This window comes from Rhamphochromis sp. 'chilingali' (assembly GCF_963969265.1).
Source record: "Rhamphochromis sp. 'chilingali' genome assembly, chromosome: 2".
Lineage (NCBI taxonomy): Eukaryota > Metazoa > Chordata > Actinopteri > Cichliformes > Cichlidae > Rhamphochromis > Rhamphochromis sp. 'chilingali'.
Window position 1 is genome coordinate 58491766 of NC_137930.1, and position 23826 is coordinate 58515591.

General features: G+C 38.0%; 1 protein-coding gene across 1 annotated transcript in view; it reads right to left on the reverse strand.

The window, feature by feature from the left end:
• LOC308392027 (uncharacterized protein) overlaps window positions 1-23826 on the reverse strand; it is a 66350-nt gene that overhangs the window by 39844 nt on the left and 2680 nt on the right. Inside the window, exon 2 of the mRNA XM_080874868.1 lies at window positions 3348-3402. Within this exon, the coding sequence (XP_080730994.1) occupies window positions 3348-3402 (55 nt within the window). The remainder of the gene's footprint in view (window positions 1-3347; window positions 3403-23826) is intronic.

A 23826-nucleotide genomic window follows, 5' to 3' on the forward strand; every position in this document is an offset into this window, starting at 1 on the left:
GGGACTATCTATACCACTGTAATTCATAAGCAGTTGTTTTTTTGTTGGTAAAACCCACTGAATGAAGGCTGAAAGTCTGCTGTTCGTCCACATATTGATTGTTTGATGCAAAGTTGACTGTGGTGGTGTACACAGGCAAAACTACAGAAACTACAACAAATTATGGGCCTAACTGTATAAATAGGAGAGCCAAAATAATAGGAACGGATTTGCTATTCAGTATACTGATCTCTGTGTACAGCTTTCTAGTATCTGATCTCTGGGCGCTGATATTTTTTGGAAATAAATTCACTCTTATCTTCAGGCTCGTGTGTTCACAGTACAGAAGCCCTCTAAAGTGTGGCATCACTTAGCATTTCAGTCTTCCTGTGGTCTCAGCACCAGCATAGAACTTTAGCCCCTGGCGGTACAGATGACAGTTTATTATGATCTCTCTGACAGGGTTTGCACCCTTGGGGGCTAGGAGCTCATACCCTCATGAACAACCACACTCCGGCACTGCCTACCACTCATGCATGCTTTCCTCCCTCATATTTAGCTCACTCTTCATGTAATTCTCAAAGAAAAGAGATACTGTTCCCATTTGGTCCTCTGTCTCCCCCTTGATGCAATCTTTTTAGTCCAAAAAAAGAAAAAGAAAAAAGAAATACTTTTACAGAGAAAGTAAATGGTGTATAATGTTTCTTAGAGCTTGTGGGGTCTTGCTTAGTCAGTACTGTTTATTTAGCAAAGTAATGTGTCAAAGATAAAAAAAAAAAAAAAAGTAAGACACACTAAAGCTTATTAAGCTTTTCTGCCATTTTTTTGTTGAAAAATAATTTTTGTTTGTTCATTAACACATATTCCTCTGTGTGTTTGGTCAGTGCCCTCTGCACAGCTGTTCAAAATCAACTGAAGAATTCCAGAGTGTTTGTAGATCATCAGTTAACACATTGACTTAACCTAGAGAGGTCATGGTGTTGTAGGGTCAGCAGAATATTATTGCCCTGTAATTATGTAGATTGTCCACTGCCTTTGTCTGTCTTTTCTTTTCTTTTCTTCTTCTTCTTCTTCTTTTTTTTTTTTTTTTTTTTACAATAACAGACCTTTGAAACCACCATGATCCTACTGCGGTTCAAATCTTTCCTAATTTGAAACAATGTAAGATACACACCTTTAACTACAGAAGCAAAAAGAAGCACTCCAGTCCAATAGGCCATTCGATTCACTGGGACATGAAAATAGAGCTAATACTACAGGAGGAATACATTTATTTAATCCCAGCACCATTAACTTTTACAACCCTTTTCGAGTAACAGATAAGGGGCATGAATGAGCATGAGTGCAGTTTGGTTTGATGGTTTTCTAAAACAGTCAGTTCACTTTTGTACAGTGAAAAACCAACTAACAATTCAAAATGTCACTGATGGACATACAGTGCTTAGCACCTATTGTAAGGTTTATGCAACAGTTGCCCTAAATTAACAGTATTGGTAGCTACGAAAATCATTTTTTATGTTTCTCTAATAGTTTATCCACGAGTATGTGCAAGTTCTTTAACTGCAAAAATATTTTTAATGCTAACATTTTTGTTATGCGTGAATTTTCAAAATTACTGTTTTACAAAAAAACAGAAAACGATGGTCAAGCACATTTTAGTCATTATACTTGAAATAGGGTCTAACAATGTGAATTCAGTTCAGTGAAAACAGCCATTTTTAAGTTTTTTACAGTTTCTAAAACATTAGTGTTGTTTGAGTTTCCCCCTCACTCCAACTGGTAATGATAGATGGCTACCCCTCCCCGAGCCTGGTTCTGCCAGAGGTTTCTTCCTGTTAAAAGGGAGTTTTTCCTTCCCACTGTCGCCAAAACACTTGTTCATAGGTGGTCATATAATTGTTGGGGTTTTCTCTGTTTTCTCTGTCTTATTGCATGGTCTTTACTTTAAAATACAAAGCATCTTGATACAAATGTTGTTGGGATTTGGCACTATAAAAAAAATGCAGTTGGTTGGTTTAGAAAATTGGTTAAGCACTGTATATCTAGATTTTAACATTTGTTTTATATTGTCTGTTATCTGGTGTAGGGGTTTACCCAATTGCCTAACATATGAAGCCCTTGGTTCAAGACAGAGTGGAGACACAGATCCCTTGATGATTGCATCAGGAAGGGCATTCAGAGTAAAATAAGTCAAATCAAACATGGGGAGCCACCCTCTGTGGCGACACCTTAAGAATAAGAAACCAGCTGAAAGAAGGTATCCTGTCAAACATTCTAGTTACAATATTTTTAAATGAAAAATTGTTGATGGTAGCTTATTTTGGTCGATCTAAATGATAGTTGGTTTGTAAATGTAACAGTCCTTTTATTTAGTAAGTGGTTTATTTTTGCTGTTCTTTATTGACGTCTCCAAAGGTCACAGCTATGACATACCAATCCAACTATGTGATAATGAGCTTATAAATTTGGGAAATCTCCAGAAGTAAAAGTTAAAACAAAACAAACAAAAAAAACAGTACGTCTGCTTGAGGCTTAAGTAAAATCATTCTGTAGCTATTATAATTGTTGAACACTAAATATATCGTCTGGCTCTTAAGATTGGGGGAAAAAAACAACAACTTCTAAGGTAGTGACCTTACACCTTTTTGGTGAATTCACCACAACACTGGCAGTCGTCATTGTGTTTGTTGTTTTTGTCTAAAAACGTGTTTGCCAGTTAGACATGGCCGTGAGTTCTTGGCTTTTAATTCGATGCTCTGGTCAGCTCACTGTGGTTAATATGTCAGCAATGGGGTACAAAGTATTCACAAAATAGTACACCTCACTACTTAGTAAGCCATTAGATTTAAAAGGTGCCCAAATACTTGCCATTTTGAAGATGACTACAAGGTAAGTCCAATATCTTTGCCCAGCACATTTTTCAGGTTGAGACGATTCCAGTTTCTTTTTTTCTTCCTTTTTTGTTTTCCTTTTCATGTCAATATATCTCATAGTTTTTTACGTTAGCACAAAAACAATATAGGAGGCATCATTACTTGTAGAACTTTGCAATGGTCAAATGTTAGATAGCCTGAATAAAAAGAAAACCTGCCAGATCAGGATTCAGGGTGGCTGATCTCGGCAACCATCTACTAATACCGCTGACATAAGACTTTAATACTTATGCCATAAAATTGTTACGTCTCCCATGTTCAGAATTTCAGAATGTACTCTTATTACCCATAATTTTTTAAACTGCAGTTTATTGCATTATAGATGGGATTATTCCAATACACTATGTCTCTAGCACAGTCTGCAGCACTAATGCTCTGCATGACTGAAGTTCACATCAGTCTTTACTGACCGTGGTGTCACATTGTGTTACTCACAAAAAGATTTTACTCCACTGCACGTGCCAAGAAGAGAGAGTGCTGGATTCTTTTTCTGAAAGAAAACAAAAGAAGACATATTTTTGTTTCTGTGTGATCATGTGATTTGTGTGATTTTCATCATTAAAATGAAATAAATAAATAAGAGAGCATCTCCTCAGTGTGTCACCTAGCATGACAATGGACTCACTGTAGGTCAAGTACTGTGTGAAGTGTTTCTAAAGCTGGCCCATGTAGGGAGAGTCTCATCAGAAGAAATGAAAAAACAAAACAAAACACACAGCACCTATTAGTCTACACCACAGGTGCCGTGTACAACACAAGGAACCCATAAAGATCCTAAATTGCACTTTTATTTAGCGAACAGATTCTAGTGGTCTGTCACCTTTTGCTCATCCATCTCTCTAATATCCTTTGGGGTTTTGTTCACCTTTCATACTTTGCTGTCATTGTCTTGATGTTTTTGTCAGCTTGAGCCTGGAGGGCATCAGAGCAGCAGGTTTGTCCTGAGCCTCGAGCTTTTCATTACAACGGTATCTGGCTTACTATTTCAGCCGGGGAGACACAGAGACTAGCATGGAGGCAGAAATGGTTGTAAAAGTCAGTACTGGTAACCTTGTCCGCCCATGGTCATGGGTCATTTGGCAAGTGCACGTTGGAATTTGCCTCAGTAGGAAACCCCTTTCCAAGGCTAGTAGAGTGAATGAGAGGAGCTGGGCAGGGAGAGACACAGAGGTGAAACAGAGAGACAAAGCATACTGTCAAAACAAAGGAAACTGTCTGAAGGGTTTGTATGTTTTTGATGGTATATCCCCATGCTGGCAGAACTTCACCAGTTATGACATCTATACTGACACTGTTGGCTTGTGCCTAGAAAATAAATCAAAAACCACCTAAAATATGAAGCTGAAACCATAACTGATCAATGATGCACCGTTCAAGCAACAAATGTCAAATACGAGGATTTCTATTCATTATTTGACTTATGTGATGATAAACTGATCTTTTTTTTGGTAAGACAAAAACAAGTAGTATGAAGATGTGCATGGTAGCTTTGGGTTATAAATCTTAATTTGCATTTTTTGTACTACCTCACTAAGTATTATCAGTTACAGCTCTTTACTGTATTATAGTCTTGCTTATTCTGATGTTCACATACACTTTATGCAATCTACGAAATAGAAAAGAGAGCAGGAGTAACTAAGATCAGCCTGTAATAGCAATCTTACTCTCTGATCCCGTAACATCTCCATCAATTCAGCTAAAATGTATAAAACTTATTGTAGACAAGATACAATAACGTTATGTAAGATCCTCAGCTCGTGCTGGAACTTGGAGACAGACAATAGCTTTTTGTATTTACTCTCATTTCCTTCCCTAATTGAGTCACAGAGTAAAGTGAAGCAACACAAAGGATTTTTTGTTAGAAACACCTATCCAAACACATTGTGCAAGGGCATGCTGGAGCAATTAATAACTCTCTGAGGCCAGCTAGTCGTGGACTCCAAGTGTAGTCAGTTTGAGCCAGGAGGTCACTCCAGCCTGAAACGCCTAATACATTTTTTGATTAATGTGGAATGTAATTACAAACATATTTTTGTTATTTTACCTCTCAAAAGAAAGTTAAATCAATCACACTCATGTCTGGAAACAGTCAAATATGAAATCGTTTGTGCAATCATACGCGTCTCATTTCAAAAATTAGACGTAAATACATACGAAATCAGCTATGCTTTATAGCCAGAAATAAGCAGAGTATTAGAGGCTTATATTATGTTACATTAACCTTGTCACCAGAAAATATAATGTTCCAAACTCCCCAGTGTCAACAACTAATGCAACTGAAAGAATCCCACTCAGTTATTCAGTCCCATATGAGCATACTTAAAGACATCTCCTCTGACACGTTCATGAGAAACGGCAGTTCTGTTGGCAGGTAGCTTGATTAACTGCTGCAGTCCTGAATGTGTTATGAAATGATATAGTTTCCCTTTCTACAGAGTTGATCTGTTGGTTCTGTAGGTGTTAGTTATTTCCCTATGTTTTCTACAGCTTCTACCCATTAACACGTAACACTTAGGAGATCGCCCAGTAAATGATCGACTCACATGACAGTTATGGGTCTCTGGCTGCAGATGACGGGGTGCTTTAAAGGCGCAGTAAATTATTTTGAAAGTAAAAGCAAAGCCGGGCGGGTGCAGGGAGTAAGCATGCCATTAACATTCTCTCTATTAGGATATACACACCACACATTTCATTTAGCTGACATTTGTGTAGGCTTCTACAATTAAGGTAATATGAGGCTTTGCACCACACATTGCAACCCATGCTTGCAGGAGCTATTTGAGGGCTTGAAAACAAGGTTTAAAATGGTTAATTGGAGCAGTGAGGGTTTTATTGAGGAGCTGTCTTTTGTTGCATGCTTTCCCAACCCTTTGACCCACAGGCATACACCTGGTATTGGGTCAAGTTACAGCCAGGCTCCAAGGCTCACAGGTCAAGACCTAGTGCGTCACAGACCTCTAATCCCTTGCATGGCAACATATTTGACTGAAAGGCTAGAACTGCATACTCCCAGACTTAATTCTTGAAAAAGTACAGCTCTCTCTAGTTTGCTCTTTTGCCCCTTTTCCTGTCTTTTCCTTCGCTCTTCCTACAAAGTGATGATTTAACACTTAAAGGATGTTAAAGAGGTTTTGTGGAGCCTCAACCTGCTGTGATTTATGAGCTTACTGAATTATGAAAAGTACTTTTTGTCTTTACATGAGTTTGTGTATGTGTGGGATGTACAGTATATGTGTGTGTAGTTGTGTGGGAAGCAGAGGGAGAGAGAGGAGAGTAAGTTTATCCGTGTTGCTTTTTTTCCCCACTTTCTGAAGTTCTGACAGAGAGATAAATTTTAATTCAAGGTTCAACACTCAAGGATTAGAAAGAAGCTTACGGGACAATATAGTGAAACTTTGACTGTGATAGCAAATATTTTAATTGAGCAGGTTATGTTGTCTTACTTGAACAATTCCTTTTTTTTGCTTTTGTATTCAGTGAAGTCGTTGAATGCACTGCAATATTTTCTGGCTGCCAGGAAGAGGTGAAAGAAAGGCTACAGAGCTGGCGCATTATGTGAAAATGCACTCCTACAAAGTTTGTATTTTGACCCGAGGGTGCATACTAATTACGCCACAGATTATTCTCTCAGGCAGTGCAGTGATAAGCACACCAGGGGGAGCAGTTATACTGTTATTTTGAACCAGAATCCGAGAAAAGAGACGCTTGGAGTTCCCATCTTAGATCCTTTCACAAGCAACAGAATAGATATTTCTTGCATGATTACATAAATAAGCACATTTCTACTGGAGACCTGTTTCACAGTCTGCCCAATTGCCCTGCCTCAAGTGGCCCCCGCTGCTCCTGGTTCAAAGGATTTCAGAGCATAATCCTGCCTGACTCCTGAACAACATGCTCGTTCATACACTCTCCCAGCTTGCACTGTTTTGAAACAGTGCTCCGTATTTATGACTGCAATCAAAAATGATGGCAATATACTCGTGGGATGTACACAACACAAAGAAGTTCACTCGCCTCTTCTTTATGTGGGTTCATTCTGCTTTCTAGGTATAAAATAATTAGTAAGCTGCCACACATAACACCCTCTTTCTATTCTATTATTATAATTCATTGTTGACTGCTTGTAAGTATTTCCATTCCACTTTTTAGCGGTCGTTGCTAGCGGCTGTATGCCCCTGTGCTGTTTATTGCAGTCAGATTACTCAGCACTTCTGCGCTGCCTGTCAGAAAAAGAAAGAAGCATAATGAGTTAAGCAACTGTGTGTTCACCTCCCCGCATCAGCAGTCTTTAACGGTTTCAGTAACACAAGTCGGTGTGTATGGTTGATGTGTGTGTGACAAGAACAACCACCTCAATGACAACAGCAATAACAAGACAAAGCACAACAAAACATTTCACACACTGGTAATATGTCGTGACAGGCAGTCATGTCAGTGGTTAAATATACAAAATCTCACTATATGTTCTTACACATGCAGTAATTTACTATATATTAATTTTTATGACATTTGCGTTACCAATACGATATAATTTCCTTTTTTTCTACTAGTTTGTTATTAGTACAGCAATTTCACCTCTGGTCAAATTTTTAAAAAAGTACCCACAAGCACTTTCAGTTTCCTCTATATTTACTGTGACACACTACACAGCTCGTTGTGTCATTTTGCTGCCAAAAATACAAATTCCACTTGTTAGGCACTCGGTAAGTTGTGTAAGTCTGAGTTGCAGAACATGGTCAGCATGAACACCTTCAAGCACCTATGCACACTGCATGGAGCAGCGTGTTTATGGTGAAGCCACAAAATATAACATCCAAAGTCAAATAACAGTTCGGACAATTTCACCAATAATGCAGACAACATTGTTTGTTTTGCATTACAACATTCTTATATTGTATTCTACAACTCTTCACATAGAATTGTAGCCATATTTTTACTCTATTTACACTTTTTAAAAAAGAAAGAAAGACCTATTTGTTCAAACCCCCACTGTTTGTGTCACTGTGTGTGTGTGTGTGTGTGTGTGTTTATGCGAGTGCATGTGTGGCTTTTGGGGGCCAAGTCCTCTCTCTTCTTTTTTCAGGATCAGGTAAATGGCTCTATTACCACACTTCTTTAAGTTGGTTATTGCTCCATATAACTGACATACGGCACTGCCTCCATTTTTGTCCCAGACAGTTATGGGTCTGTGGTGATCATGTGAGGAATTTCTCTGGTGCCCTTGGTTTAATAGGATGTGTGTCTTACATCTCTGATAAATACACCCATTTGTGGAAAGTAGCCGGGAACGTTAGCAGCCTATACCATTTTATCCTGGTCCTTTTAACGTGCAATATAACAACTACACAGAGATCTCTGTACAAGTGTTTTAGGACATGACAACAGAACTACCATTTGTACCTCTGGCAGATGCTTTATCTGACTCGGTTATCAGGGAGAAGATAGCATTTTAACTTGTGAGGCAGAAATGCTGAGAGGCCGTAACAAGGCAGAGACACGCTGAACTTTTTCAAAAGCGATTGCTGAACTCTGACTTTCAGATTCCTTCTCCTCACCCCTGACTTCCTGTCTTAACACAGCGGAGGACGCCGCTGAAAGTCTCATTGCCATTCCTCTGCTCTTGGCCTTTCTCTTCCTGCGGGAATTACCCCGAGTTGTGTTGCAGCGAAGCAACTGTTTATTAAGTTTCCACTCTGTTAATTTTCCACTTTGTTGTGCTTCTCTAAACCTCAGACACTCAGGCGAGCCATGTCAGTTTCCTCCCCAGACTCGGCGACATGAAATACGTTATGGGTATTAAGAGGTTTTTACAGTTGAAAGTTGTTTGCTGTAGTGCTGCATATGTTAATGTGATTATAAATTCACAGTTTTAGAAGAGCCTTGTACCTGACCTGCTGGTTTCTGAAGTGCAAATTAAGTTTATGGCTTGAGTTTCAGCTTTCGTTGTCTGTGTATATTTTTTGCTGTTTCACCTGCTGGACCTGCTTTTGATTACACAAAAAACAGTTTCCTTATACTTAAGGTTTGCTTACCTTATTAGTACGATAGAAATAGCAGGCAGTTTTCCCTATTTGTATGCAAAGTATTTTATGGAAAAAAAAAAAATATATATATATATATATATATTAAATATAGACATGGCCATGAGACCAGTTTTACAGACAGACAGAGATCAGTCTAATCAGTGTCATTTATATGAACATCAACTAAATGATATGGCATATAATATTTTAAAATGAGCAACTTACAACTTACTCCAGCTGACCATTTTGTGTCTGCAGAGTGTTAGTGTTCCTACTGTATGCAAGTATCACCTATCAATTAAAGTCTAGTTATACAGTTTGACACACTAACTTCTTTTAACTTTAAGGTAAATTTAAATTGCCATGTTCAAAGGATAATATATATTTTTTAATGTGAATAGAATTAGATTTTTCACATTAATGACTGCAAATATATTTAAAAAAATAAATGAAAAAGCAAACATAAATTAGGATATTCAATTAATGCTTCTGTTTAGTACCAAAAGAAGAAAATTATAGTGATTATGTGAAAAAGAGGAGTATGAACCATAATTTTTGTGGATGTGCTAATGTGCTTGTTTCTTTTTTTTCCCTTTTATATGTATTGTTGCTGCACATGCAGGTCCACACATGCCGGAAAAAAAAACCCCTCTGATTTAAAAATGCCTGTGAACATTTCTAAGGATGGAGGTGGGGCGCAGAGCCATTTACACTTCTAATTTAAGGGTTCTTTATTCCCAAATGTTAAATACTAATGATTAGCCCCCATTTTGAGCTCAACCCCCACTGGAGGCCTGTTCAGGATCTCCACTGAGGCATTTGTGTGTGTCTACCCTGCTCCTTTCTTCTACTTTTAGCCACACAGGCTCAACTTCACAGGACAGTCGACAGCCCGTGGACAGCAGATGAAAAACTAAGGCAGCATATCCTGCGCCTGTTAAGTCCTCAACTAATTAGCAAAAATGGTGTCCTTTCTTTTCTTTTTAAGCATTTAGTCTCGGGGGGTGGTAGAGAGAGAATAAGACAGAGAGGAGGAGACGGAGAAAGGGGGGAGATAGGGAGTGCGGGAGAAAAGAGAGATGGAGAAATGCTGAGAGCGAGGCTGGAGCGAGGGAGTGACTGAGAAGGAGGAGAGGCATCTGAGCTCTCAGCTGGGCTGTTTTGAAAACACACTGTTGAAAGCCTCTCGGTTAATTCATGGCTTTTGTTTTTAGACCTTTTGTGTTTGCCAGTTTGACCATATAACATCATACATCTGGTCTATAGATTTTTGGGGGCTTTCTCGCTCAGGGACCCATAGTGTCCCCCTGGGCTCAAATTCGAGTGGTCGTGTAACATAAAAGCATCTCAAGTGTGGGCTGAGGGAGAAACACAGAGAGCCAGAAATGGGGATAGATGGCAGGGATGCATGCTGAACGTCAAGGGATAAGAGTAGAAAATGGTTTTACTCTCCTCCTCTTTGGTTTGTTGTTGTCTTAGAGTACCAGGTGAGATATTTCACGTGGCTGTTTGAAAAAGCAACTGACCATTTACAGACATTTCTTTCTGTATTTTGAAGATGTAGTGTTCTAAATTTAAACTTTAGCATGGATTTCAAAAGTCGGGACAAAAGCATCCTATGTCCTATGTTAAATCAAAAATTATTACTCATTAGTGTAATAATAGCCAAATAATGCTAACCAGATTCTGTGCCACAGCCAAATGTATATATAGAATAACCAATGCATAGTCCCCTGCAAGCATTATTACTAAATAAATCACATTACTTAAATTATGTATGTATATTTTTTACTCCACATTGTAAGTTTTGATAATTGCATTTGCATTACAGCTTTGTTTTTTTTTCCATATGGTGTTTCTTTTAAAGTGAATTATTGTGAAACACGAATTCACTGATAAACTTGCAAACAGAAGAATATAGTTTCTAAAGTAAAAAAAAAAAAAGTATTGTTCTTAATAACGCTTTTTTAGGGATTTGTCTCTACATCTTTGACGTTCCGATAAAGCCAGATTTTTCTTTAGTTGCCTGAAGCCATCATAACATATTAGAGAAAAAAATTTGAATGATATTTTAGTACTGATGATTTTCTTCAGAACTTGGCATATAGGAGAATCTTCTCAGGCTGACAGGATGAGTTGTTTTAAAGGTAAACTATGAACTAATTACTAACCCATGCAACAGTGACACTGGTGGGATGACTGACAGTGTATAGTCATCCCAACATATGATTTTTGGTCATCTGAAAAAGGCAAAACTGCAGCAGTGATTACTTGTGTCTGCACATCTTTGCATTTTCAGAATGATTACAAACAATCATGTGTTTAAACAGCTGTTTAAAATGTTGATAACTGGCAGTGATAGTTGAAGTGAATAGCGGTGATAAGCTCACTGCAATTAGTGTTCTGCTGGGAAACCTTGGGTCTTGGCCTTGGTGTAAATGTTACTTTTTAATGTAGTAGCCACCTAAACAATGTTGCAACAGCCCTCCCTAACAATGGTGACCTCCACTAGCAGAACACTGTCCCCTGCCAAACTGCAAAAACTGTTTAGGACCCAGCCTGCAAAAACACCAGATTTCAATCTGATTGGTAGAATGCACCTGAGCAAGCCCAATGTATGAAGACATCACAGGATCCAACATAATCAGTGCTCACATTTTATTTAGCAGAGACAGACGCTATTAAATTAGTTCATAATGACACTATAATAAGATTAAGGCTATCAATTTTGGTATCCACTCTATGCTCGTTGTCACTCAGAGTTCATGTTGTAAAATATGTTGTAAAATGGTCTCAGTTACAATTAAAAAGGAGTATAACACAGGAAAGATTTCAAGTGGGGAGAATAATTTCTTCAGTCAAATCGACCTCTTGTACATCAAAGTGTTAATAGAAAAAGAGGTTTAGATTTTCATTGGGACTTAACTTCACACTGGGACATCCAATAGATCAGCGGTCCCCAACCTTTTTTGCGCCACGGACCGGTTTATATCCTACAATATTTTCACGGAGCGACCTTTAAGGTGTCGCAGGTAAATACAAAAAAATAAAACCAGTACCGGTACCAAAAAAAGAAGAATTATTCATAACAGAGTTAACAGAGTTAACGATAAAAATGATTAAAAAAAATAATGCTAAAACCAATAAAAACCCTGAAAACCATAAATTTCACACCCGAGCCTCAACTCTCCCAGCCCGGTACCAAACGACTCACGGTCCCTGGCCCGGGGGTTGGGGACCGCTGTAGTAGATGACATCAAAGCAGCCATCTATTATATGCAAACTACGGCCATACCTAGAAATAGGGTCGATCAGCTCTTAGTGTTAATTTCCTAAATTTAGCTTAAAGCATTCAGTACAAATTCCTCAAATCACTGTGTATGATTTCTAAATGTAGAAATTAGACATTTTTACTGACTTATGAGCTTTCTGATTATGTTCTCAGGATTTTACAGAACCTTACCATAAACACACATGATTAATGCCTTTGATTGGTCAGCACAGCATGCTGCTGGAGCCCTACTGCTTTGGCTTCTCCACTGTGCTGATCACTGATGTCGAAACACATTAACTTCAGGATAGAAGACTATAACATATTTCATATATGCAGAGTACAGGTGAGAGTTATTCCCATTTTTACTGCTATCACTGCATGGCTCAGATGATTTCTGAGTGCGATGTGTACTAAATATAAAGGTATGTATTAGTATTTAATACAAGTGACAAAAGGATACTGACTGACATGAGAATATTCTCTGCTAAGTCAAACGAAGTTTGATATACCGTAACCTTGGGAAAAATTACTATGGCTGAGAAGTTGACACATGACATGAGCGTGGCATATGATAGGACATTATACAATAATACATTACATAACCATAATACATTACACTGGTTAATGACATATTAATAATAATCTAATTAATAATGAAAAATAACATATATATTATCTCATCTTATTTTGAACTTTCCAAGGATTATGCTACATTGTTCAATAGTAATGGAGCTAAATATGAGCGCACAGTATGGCTTGTATGATTTCTGAAGTTTCTAAATAGATGTGTTTTCTTATATATAATATCAGTTTGGAGTAACTCAAAGTAAGCTGTATTTTTTCACGTATTGGACCTCATATTGCCCAGAGCCAAGTATCTAAGGGTCAAGGGACTACACCCAATAAATCAATATGAGATATAATAAGCGGAAAAAAATGAAAAATGGTGACTGTATTTACATGATACATGGACTGCATAGACATGCACAGGAGCAATACGAGCGTGTGCACGTCTGTTCACATGAGGATGTACATATATATGAAGATACAAAAAGATCACTACCCCCACCCCAACAATGGGAGGAAAAGAAAGAAGAAATCCCAAACATATACTTGGGTTATAAATTAGGAGCTGTCAGTATTACAATGTATATTAATAGTCACACCTCTTTTTAATGAGTTTGGCATTGGCAGCTGAGAGGAAATACAAGTCATCATAGCACAGCTCATGCGCACCCCGATGAAAGAACCTATAATAAATCTTGTGAGAGCAGGGCTCACCATAAATATGTATCGCATAAGGCATCTGTTTTACATTCTGCATATAAATCAGCCGGAGTGCTGAATAGCAATGAATCAGACACTCGACGGTTGATTTGATAACAAATCGACTCTGAACTTGGGAGGGGAGAATTTAAAGCCTTCGACAAAAGTGGGGAGTGGTGGGGTCAGTCAAGACCTGTGAGGCTCTGACATGAGTCTCTTCAAGCAGATAATGCTACAGTTTTCCCCCTGGGTCAGGTGTGGGACTAATCTTCCTTGAGTTATCCTTTTGTACACTGTACTCTTTGACATGTCACAGATGATGCCAGTACCTGCGTCTGACGTGGCCGCAGCATGAGTCTAAGGAACAGCTACTGTACAAAGGATGTGAGGAGTGCACGATGATGATAGCTGCAGATTTGGATCTGAACACAATATATTCACTTGAAATTAAAATAGCACGAGAGAAAAAGTCACTTACTCGATGGCTCTGGACATACTATGCCTCTGATTCACTCCTTGTGCCTAAACTGACCAATTGTCATTCCTCATAAGTCATGTGTCGACCTAATCCTCTAAAAATAACCCAATCAGAGGCACCGAAGGGTGGGCCTTAACTTCGCACATTTCCATATAGTCTTTTCAAAGTAAAAGCCTAGAGACCCAGACCTTATGACCTTACAGATGGTTATGATGACAGTGTGGTGTATTCAACTCGTTACCTTTACTTCAGAAAACAGCACAGTGCATCAGTGGTTAGTGCTGTTGACTCACAGTGAAAGGATCAATGTGGGATGCATCTACGTGTAGTTTGCGTGTTCTCCCTGTATCTGTGCAGATGTTTTGTGAGAGCTCCAAATTCCCCTGTGTACTAGGTTAATGCTGGCTACGTCATCTGGGGACACTACAGCAAATGAAAATCTCAATCTCAAGAGTTTCATTTCCTGGTTAAATAACTATTGAAAACCAAGCGCACTGTATCTGCTGTCACTCTTCTGCTTTCCAATATGCACATAAACAGTGTTTGCAGATAATGTTACAGTTATTGCAGCTTTAAGGAGGATGTTACAACCTTTATGAGCTTCTAAACATGACAAGATCAATAAAATGCTATGGCTTTTGATGCCTGAGGGGTTATCAGTTTGACTCTAGTGTTGACACAGATAGGACGAGGTCACTGAAAAATCAAGAAGGCACGAAAAGTAAGGCCTTTTCTTCCTTTTCTTGTTTATTTCTTTGTCTTTACTTTTAGTTCTTGCATGAGATATAGTTGCTCGTCAAATATAAACAGCTAGATACAAAATAGAAATACGGTATGTTTGAATTTTTGAGAATAGGAAAAAACCCAGATTAATTATGTGATGGTAACTCTACTACAATTTTACCTCAAACCTGCAGAACTGTGAAATATCTGTATTAGGCAACTGTCAGCTTTTTTTTAAATGACTTCTTTGACTCAGGTGAGATTTTGGCCTATCTCTACACAATGCAATATATGTCTTAAGTGCACAAAAAACAAACAAACACACACATTTTACTTGGACAGTATATGTACACAGGGGCATTAGGTTGGGTGAGGCTGTAAAATATGCTTAACAATGTGGCTGGCTGATTCAGAAAAAGAAGACATAACCATCAACTGAGCCAAATGGGAGCTCTCTCCACAAACATACAAATTATCTTGTGATAGCAGCTGGGGTCTAACATCTGCCTGGGAAATCAAATATCCAGGGAGCAGATGTTCGTACAACCAATGGTGTTATTTTCTGTGCTTTCAATTGCCCTTGGCTGTAGGGGCAGTGCTTAAATAAAGGTGTGTCACTTGCCTAACTTGGCCCAAAAACTACCCTGGACATTCCCGCAGTTTAAAAAAAAACAGAAAGAAAGAAAGAAAAAAAAGACTGTATGTATAAAAGTTAATCATTTAGGAACTTTTGTGTAGAAAATGCATTTAAAGACACTATGTTTGGACAGCTGATATATCATCACATCAACAAGTCAGACCTCCCAGAGGCCTGCGGATGCAGCATCTCCAAAGACAGGATGCCAGAAGGAACGTTAAAGGCAAAAGAATCAGAAGCCAAGGGAAGCTATCTGGAGAGCGTACACCTCAGCATGTTCTTTTCCCCAGTTGTTCAGAACAAGCAGATGGTCTTCAGTGAAATTCAACAGTCTTCTCTTGCTCCAGGGGTATGAAGACAATTGGGAGTGAGTTTCTCCTGATAAGAAATAAGACAAATTTACTATATGCTATGCTGACATTTTGAAGGCTGCAGACCAATTTAAGTTTAGCATTTTAACTTTTTCTGAATTCGCTATATTGGTGATGTTCTATGCAATAATTACTGAGGAGGTATTTGTTTAACAAAACATATATTAGGGTTTCATATTGTTTGTCATCTACTCATTTCAGCATTAAATATTGAGCTGAAGTGTGGTGCTCAGAGAGAGAGAGAGAGAGCTTTGTGTAGCTTATTAGCTTTTAAGCTCATTACTGTTCTATATTGCCACCTCAGATATAATGTCCCCCAGCCCCCAATCAAGTACACAAGCAGTAAGCAGACCACAATCAGGTAAACCCACTTTGTGCTACATGTTAAAAATCAAGCAACAGAAAGATAACTTAGAACTGGTTGTAAATAAAAGAGCAATAAAAATAATAATGCTGCTGCATTATACTATTAATGAACAATACAAAGGTATAGTTGAGAAAACATGGATGTTGCCATCCTGACATTACCCTTTCGTCCATGAAATAAATTTTTTATACACTGAAGATCTAAATGTTGACTACATCACTTGGCCGACGTCGGTCATCGTGAATGACTGAAGTCGTTGGAGATAATTATCTGCCCTGTTCGCAGATTTGTAAGGCGGCACTAAGCTAAGCAGATAATAAATCCAATGGAAAATTTTGTTAACTAGTTGGTTTTAGCAGTAATAGTGATATTATTTCTTCTGTGCAGTCTTACTTGTGTTTTGTCATCAGTGGAGTGCTCCCTATCTAGTATTAAGGCTATTAAGGCTATTCCGTGTTTGCTAACTTTTCAGACTGTGAAGCAATGTCCAATTCTTAAACCTTTATTTTGTAATTTTAGCTGTAAAAGTAGAAATTAATTTTCATCTTTAAGGACTTGAGGAACTGAGGAGTTGTAGTAATGTAAAGAACACATGTTAAAATCTAGGCAGAACTTTTATGTTTTATGTTCTAATTTTTATGTCGGCATTCAGACAGCAGTACCTTATAAATGCTTTGATCTACCATGATACGTCAAATATAATGATAAAACCCATCTTCCCATCTTTAAGAAACCCAAGCAATAACTGAGTTGTGATCATTTAAATAGGGTTTGTAAAATGGGCCCACCACCAGGCTGATGGGGAAACAAGGGTAATGCAGTCTGTGGCAGAATTGTGTCAGGGTTGTTTTTTTCTTCAATTTTTCTTCAATTTTAGTTTTTCTAATCTTTACAAAAATTGGCATAAAAGATCTTCAGACCAAATCTTATAAACATTATGAGGATTTTTTACTTTTAAAGCATTTGCTCATTATAATACTTAAGCAAAACTGTAAGCAGTGAGGCCATCCAGCAGGAAGTCACATCATGTCTCATTAATTCTTTGATCTCTCAAAAGTTGGTGGTCCTACTCGGGATTCTATTTTAAGGAAACACCGAATATTCAGCGTGGGGATACAAGTGAGATCATATGTTTTCAGCAGACACCAAACTTGGCCAGACACCAGACTTTGTACCCCTTTCTGAAGTTTTCCCTACAAGAAAACGTTCTTTGATCAATGGGAGACAAGCCCATAAGCAAAAAGCACATTTCTCCTAGTATTGCTTATAGCCACCCTTTTAAGATCATCAAATCAAGTTGCCATGGCGACAGCCCTGCTGAACCGTTGTCCACCTCATCCCTCCTTGCAGCTCTATATGAGATGATCTGGCACCAAACGAATATCTCTCATTCAAAAAACAGGGCAGAAGAAAGCATTAGATATGAGTTCTGTTCTGTCCAGAGATGACAAACAAAAAAGATTGAGGAAGAGACTGGCTCTGAAGTTTTTTTTTTCTTGCAGCTTGATTCACACCTGCACACCCTCCGTGGCAGCATGTTCTGCAAGGGTCGTCTGTTGCACGGCGGGAGTATTTGGGGATGATTAATTGCTCTGTCTTGTCAATGGTGTGCTCAAAACAGCGGGATCCTCTGCATATGTAAATACAAGCAGTCTCAGCACAGCAATCTAGAGCAGGATTAACACAGGTATGCTTCAAAACGCAGACCTACTCACCAATCTTTTCTGCTGTCTCTGCTATCCAACATTGGTTGAAAGAACAAAACAGCCATTTTTCTTCTCCTGATCCAATAGAATACACAATGGCATAGCAAAATTGTTAAAAAAAACAAGTTGAAAGATGCAACGAATTTGTATTAATTTTGTTAAGAAACACGAGTGTTGTAATGGTTTATGTTACGAGTTAATAACACAGAATAATAGTACTTTATAATGTATTTAATTAAATAGAAGTAGAGAAACAGACATTTATAATAAAAATAATTTCAAAAAAGATCTGATCACTTTTACCACCACATTAGCTAATGTAGCTTTATGTCTAATACAGCTCTCATCAGATGACTTCATATACTTCTTCCCTTGCACCAGTTTTCAGTTTAAAATCCAACAATTAAAGTACATTATGAGTTAAAAAAAATAGCTGGGTGATCAATGGATAATTGAACAGGCCTAAGATTAGTTTAGTTTCCTTAGTGAGCCAATACAGTAGCCTTTATTTACACTGGGTAAAAACATTAACTTTACTGCCGCTTTACAACACTAAAAGTGAGACTTTTTGAGGAATATTTTGCTGTTTCACTGCTCAGTATCTAGTGAAAAGTAGTCCTGTATTGCTAAAGATACTAAAATAGAGAAATCACCTCAAAATAAGCTATTCATAAAAGGTTTCCTGGCATCTTTGATAATTAAGTGTCTAACAAGGTCTTAGACGTCTAGCAACACCACCGTTTTTATTTTTTTCACGATATGTTTCATCCTTTAATGTCATTGGCTATTACATGTGAACTCACTGGCTCATGGCAGGTAAGGAATTTATTGGTGCTCCATTATTACGGGATGGCAGAGAAAGAAGTGCAAATCGCTACGGTTTTCTGAAGATGTTATGACCTCCTCTTAGATTATGTCTTCTGACAGGTTTGTCATCCCTGTGCACTGATGTGCTCTATAGAGTGCTCTGATATCATTAGCTTCATTGCTCCTAATGTGTCCGAACCCCTCAGCAGGAGGACAGGTCATATATTGTGGCCAAAAGCCAAAAGCAAGATAGCAAGATTGCTGAATGAATGCATTCTTACTGGGTAAAATCAGCCTGATCAGAGGGAGACATAATATGAACGTAAAACCTTTTTGTTGCCAGTTTACCTGGTTATCCATCAGTTTAGATGATAAAATTATTAGCACACACACACACACACACATATATATATATATATCATTCAATTGTATTGGAGATACAAAGTAATACACTTTTATTGTAGGCTATGCAGTAGCAGAGGGGTAAGCTCATAGCTGCCTGAAAGGATTAACAACAGTCCTGCTAAAGCAAAGTGTCTTTTTTGCAGAGGCCACTGAGGTCAGGAAGCAACAATAACAGGAGTGGTGGGACGTGAAGGACACCCCTGACTTCTAGATTATGAGTCTTTGGAGCATGGACAAGTTGTTCTATACAGCACATACTGCAACATACAGCTATGCAAGAGTGAAAATACGCTAAATATGCTGTGAGGAAATATGTAGAACTGGGAATTTCCCTTGCAGTTGACAGTTATTAAATTTGATATTGTTAATGACAGCAGATGTTGCCTGCAAGAGACCTCCCACTCCCTTATCAAGCCAAGTCTAAGAATGGGTTCTATCTACCTGACTGCCTCTTTTTATCTCTCTTTTATTAATCTTACTACTTAAAAGGCCACATCGCAAATTTTTAATCCAAATCCTGTTTCCACAGAACATGTGTCTCTGCTGCTGGATGGCACATTCATATCATCTGGCCTGTATTAGCCTCAGTCATTTAAAATTAGTTATTTGAAAGTCATTAGTCATTTTTTTCTTTTATAGCTCAGAGTGTGTGAAAGCTAATATGTAGAGGTTCTAAACAATGCCTAATATGGTCATTGAATTCTTTCTGCTAAAAGCAGCCTTTCTAACTGTTGCCCCAGGTTGCATTGGGACATGCAACTACCAAAACGGAAAAGTTGTGATTATACTCAAAACTTTGGTTTTCCAGGTCAGCTGACGAACACTTTTTTTTTTAAACAGAGGACGTTGAAACCAACAGTGCTGGACGCTTGTAGCTATCAGACCAATGGTTTCAATGTTAAGGACAGCGACTGCAACAGTATAGGCTTAGTTATATTTCTGAATGGGTGTGTTTGTCAACCTGCATTCTCATAATTTTATTTTATTATTTCTTAATGCTGCTGATCATAATGGAAGAAACAAGGTTTTATGAGTATTTACTCAACATTGTTGATGATATCATCTCGCACTCTAGGGGCTGTCTGTTTGGTTGATGGAAACACTGTAATCCACTGAAGCAGGGGGGAAAGGGGGAAAAAACAACAGCTGAAGTCTGGTGTGGGGATTTACACCAATCGAGGAAATTCCTATTTTTCTGCAACCAACAAGCGTTGCGGGCCAAAGAAAGGTTGTATATTTTTGTTAGGATGGAGAGGGGAGTGAATATTGCTGAAAGAGCGTCGCTCGCATTCAGATACAGACAAAAGGTGGAAATGAAATAACTTCCTTTCTTGACAAAAACACAGCAGCTCTTGACAGAATAATAGCAGCTGAGTAGATGGAGAAGGTCTGGTACTATAAGCTTTAAAACACAGGAAACTGTTGTGCAGCCTGCCTGCTTATTAAAAGTGAACAGACACACTCCTTAAAACAAAATCACAGTTTTTGCAAGCAGTTCTAATCACTAATGACATCTTACAATCTCACATTTGCTGCTAAGTATTCTGCTGATCATGACATATGACATATTTACTTCTCCAAACAATTTCAAAGTGAATCAATAAATGAATTGAATGAAAGCTTTTTCTGTTTTTCTAAAATGTGAAAGTCAAGAGCAGAAAGTCTTTCAGTTTGGAGTCTCAAAGTTTAACAATTCATATTTTCAAATTAGAGATAAATACAAAGATCTTTTGGTAATGGCTTTTATTTGGTAAATCTGGTACATTTTTTTCTCAAAGATCTGTATGACATGCAAAAGCAAAGAATTCCACATTCCTTAGCTATTGAGTGACTTGAGTAAACTCAGCTCAATAATAAATAACGTGCGTTCTTTACTTTTCCGATAGCTATTTAACAGATTCACCTTACACTATATATATGGTTGGGGGCTTAAAGAGGGCCTATCAGGCTCATTATTAGGTACATATTTTGATTCTTTGACCTAACTATAGCAAATGTACATGATTCAAAGTTTACAGTAATCTCTCATTTATCTGAAATATCTTCTATTTAAGTGAGCTGTCAACTGATTTTAGATTCTTTTTTGTGTGAATAATTTGTAAATCTACAAGTGATATTGTTATCATATTACTGGAAACTCATGCTTGATTGGTGATTCTGCTAGTGTATAAATGAAGCTCCATTGACTACGATGCACTGCTGTTCAAAAGTTTAGAGCCATCTCTCATGTGTTTAAATTGTCCTAAAAATGAGAAATGGTTGCAATGATTTACTGAAACATGTAAACATGAATGGAAATACAATATACAGTCCTGAACAAAAGTTTAAGACGACTTGAAAAATGGCAAAAAAAATCATGTCTTTCATGTTTGGATCTTAAGAAGGTTCTAAGTAGAGCTTCAACATGCAAAAAAAAGAAATGGGAGTGAGACAAAACATTGTTTGAGCATGCAATTTATTGAAAACAACTCTTAAACTGAATCAAGCTCTTTTACAGCTGATCAAAAGTTTAGAACCGCACCTCCAACCCCCCAAAAAGAGAAATCAAAGTTCCAAACATGATCTCAGTAATGAGTAGCTCTACCGTTATTGCTGATCACTTCAAAAATTTGTTGCGGCATGCTTGATGCAAGCGTTTCCATGAGGTGAGTAGGAACATTACTCCAAGTGATGAAGACAGCAGCAGGAAGGGCATCTACTGTTTGTAACTGTTGTCCATTTTTGTAAATCCATCCCCAAAGGTTCACAGGGAACATGCAGGATGGTCCAGCAGAGTGATGTTATTGTCCTGGATTAAGTCCCTTGGCCTGCAAGCATTGTGTATTGTAGCGTTGTCCTGTTGAAAAACCCAGTCATTACCACACAGACGAGGGCCCTCAGTTATGAGGGATTCTCTCTGAAACATCTGGACATAGCCAGCAGCTATTTGATGCCCCTGCACCTCCTGAAGCTCCATTGTTCCACTGAAGGAAAAAGCACCCCAGACCATTATGGCACCCCCTCCACTGTACCACGTAGAAAACATCTTAGGTGGGATCTGCTTGTCATGCCACTAATGTTGGAAACCATCAGGACCATCAAAGTTAAAATTTTTCTCATCAGAGAATAAAACTTTCTTCCACCATTCAATGTCCCATTTTTGGTGCTCTCTTGAAGAGTCCAAATGGTCAGTTCTGTGGAGTTCAAGGAGACGTAGCCTTTGAAGACGTTTTTTCTTTTTGAAGCTTCAGTCTTCAGCCTTCAGTCTCTGATGCTGTACGATGGTTATGGGGCTGCAGTCGGCACCAGTAACATCCCTAATTGGGGTCGAGGATCATCCAGTGTCTTGACGGACAGCCAATTGGATCCTCCGGCTCAGTGCTGGTGACATTTTTTTTGGGTCCTTCCACTTAACTATTTTGTTCCATAACCCTCAGGATCATTTAAGAAATTCCAAATGACTGTGATAGTGCGTCCCACCTCAGCAGCATTAGCACCCTGCGAGAAACCCTGCTTATGCAGTTCAACAATGCGACCACGTTCAAAAACAGAAAGTTTTATTTGCCTTTTCCATCAGAATGTCATGACAATATGACTACCTGACAGGAAATGACAATGAATCCACATTTTTGCACAGATTTGACCTTTTAAAGGCATGTCGTCTTAAATGTTTGATCAGCTGTAAAACAGCCTGTTTTAGTTTAAGCCTTGTTTTCAATAAATGTTTTGTCTCACTCCCATTTCTTCTTGTTGCAGGTTGAAGCTCTACTTGGAACCTTGTTAAGATCCAACCATGCAAAATATGATTTTTTTTTGCCATTTTTAAAGTGGTCTTAAACCTTTGATAGGGACTTTATAAGGTGAAAAAATAGAGTTTGCACTATTCTAATGAGCTTGAAAGTCAATGTTTGGTATGACTAGCTTATTCTTCAGCAGAGTGTGAACTTTTAGGTAAGCTTAGTTTCAACAGGGCCTAGAAATAGCTTTCCAGGCTTCTCGAAATACATTCAAAGCTCTTCTTTGGATGTTGGCTGCCTTTTATTTTATTCCCTCTCAAGATGATGCCACACTGTATCAATAATGTTGAGGTCTGGGTTTTAGGAAGACCAATCCATCACTGATAATGTTTTACTGTATATTTTTCTATCCAGATATGTCTGGATAATGATTAACCAGGAGCACTTTAAAAGTATAAAGAAGGAGGCTTGACACTTGACTTACACAGTACTATACCTTACTTTTGCTGATACTAATATATGTGATAGCTCAAAAACAACTACAGCTGATTTAATTGAAATGAATTATTGTTTTTAAGCTAACAACATGAATACAATCTGGTGGACAGATGATCAATTTGGGAAGAGTAAATAAATAAACCTGGAATAAACAGGGTTACTGCAAATATTTGATTAGGCTTATTTAATTATTAATTCATTTGTTAAAATGTCCTAGAAAAATTGGACTATTCTCTTTAAATCTACATCTACACACCAGTGACTACTGATTTTTAATATTTCAAGTTGACACTTCTGTTGCTTGAGTAGGAAGCATCTTATGACTCTTTCATAGACAGTAGTTTGTAGGTCATTCATGATGAAAATTTAAGACCCCATTCTGGGTTGCTGGACCTCTTGACTATTTAAAAGCTATGTCCAATCAAGCAAATGATTCCTCTCGTGCAATATGGTAATGAGAGGGTGCATGTGTGTTTGTGTGTGTGTTTTAACATGCATGTCTTCGGGAGGGACTGGGGTGTTAATATATTATATTAGTGTAGTAAAAGCTAATTACCATATGTTTGGGAGTCCCATAAGCTGATGTACTTGATGTTTATAACTTGGATTAATAAAATGTCTCCACTCAATTACTTGAGACTCT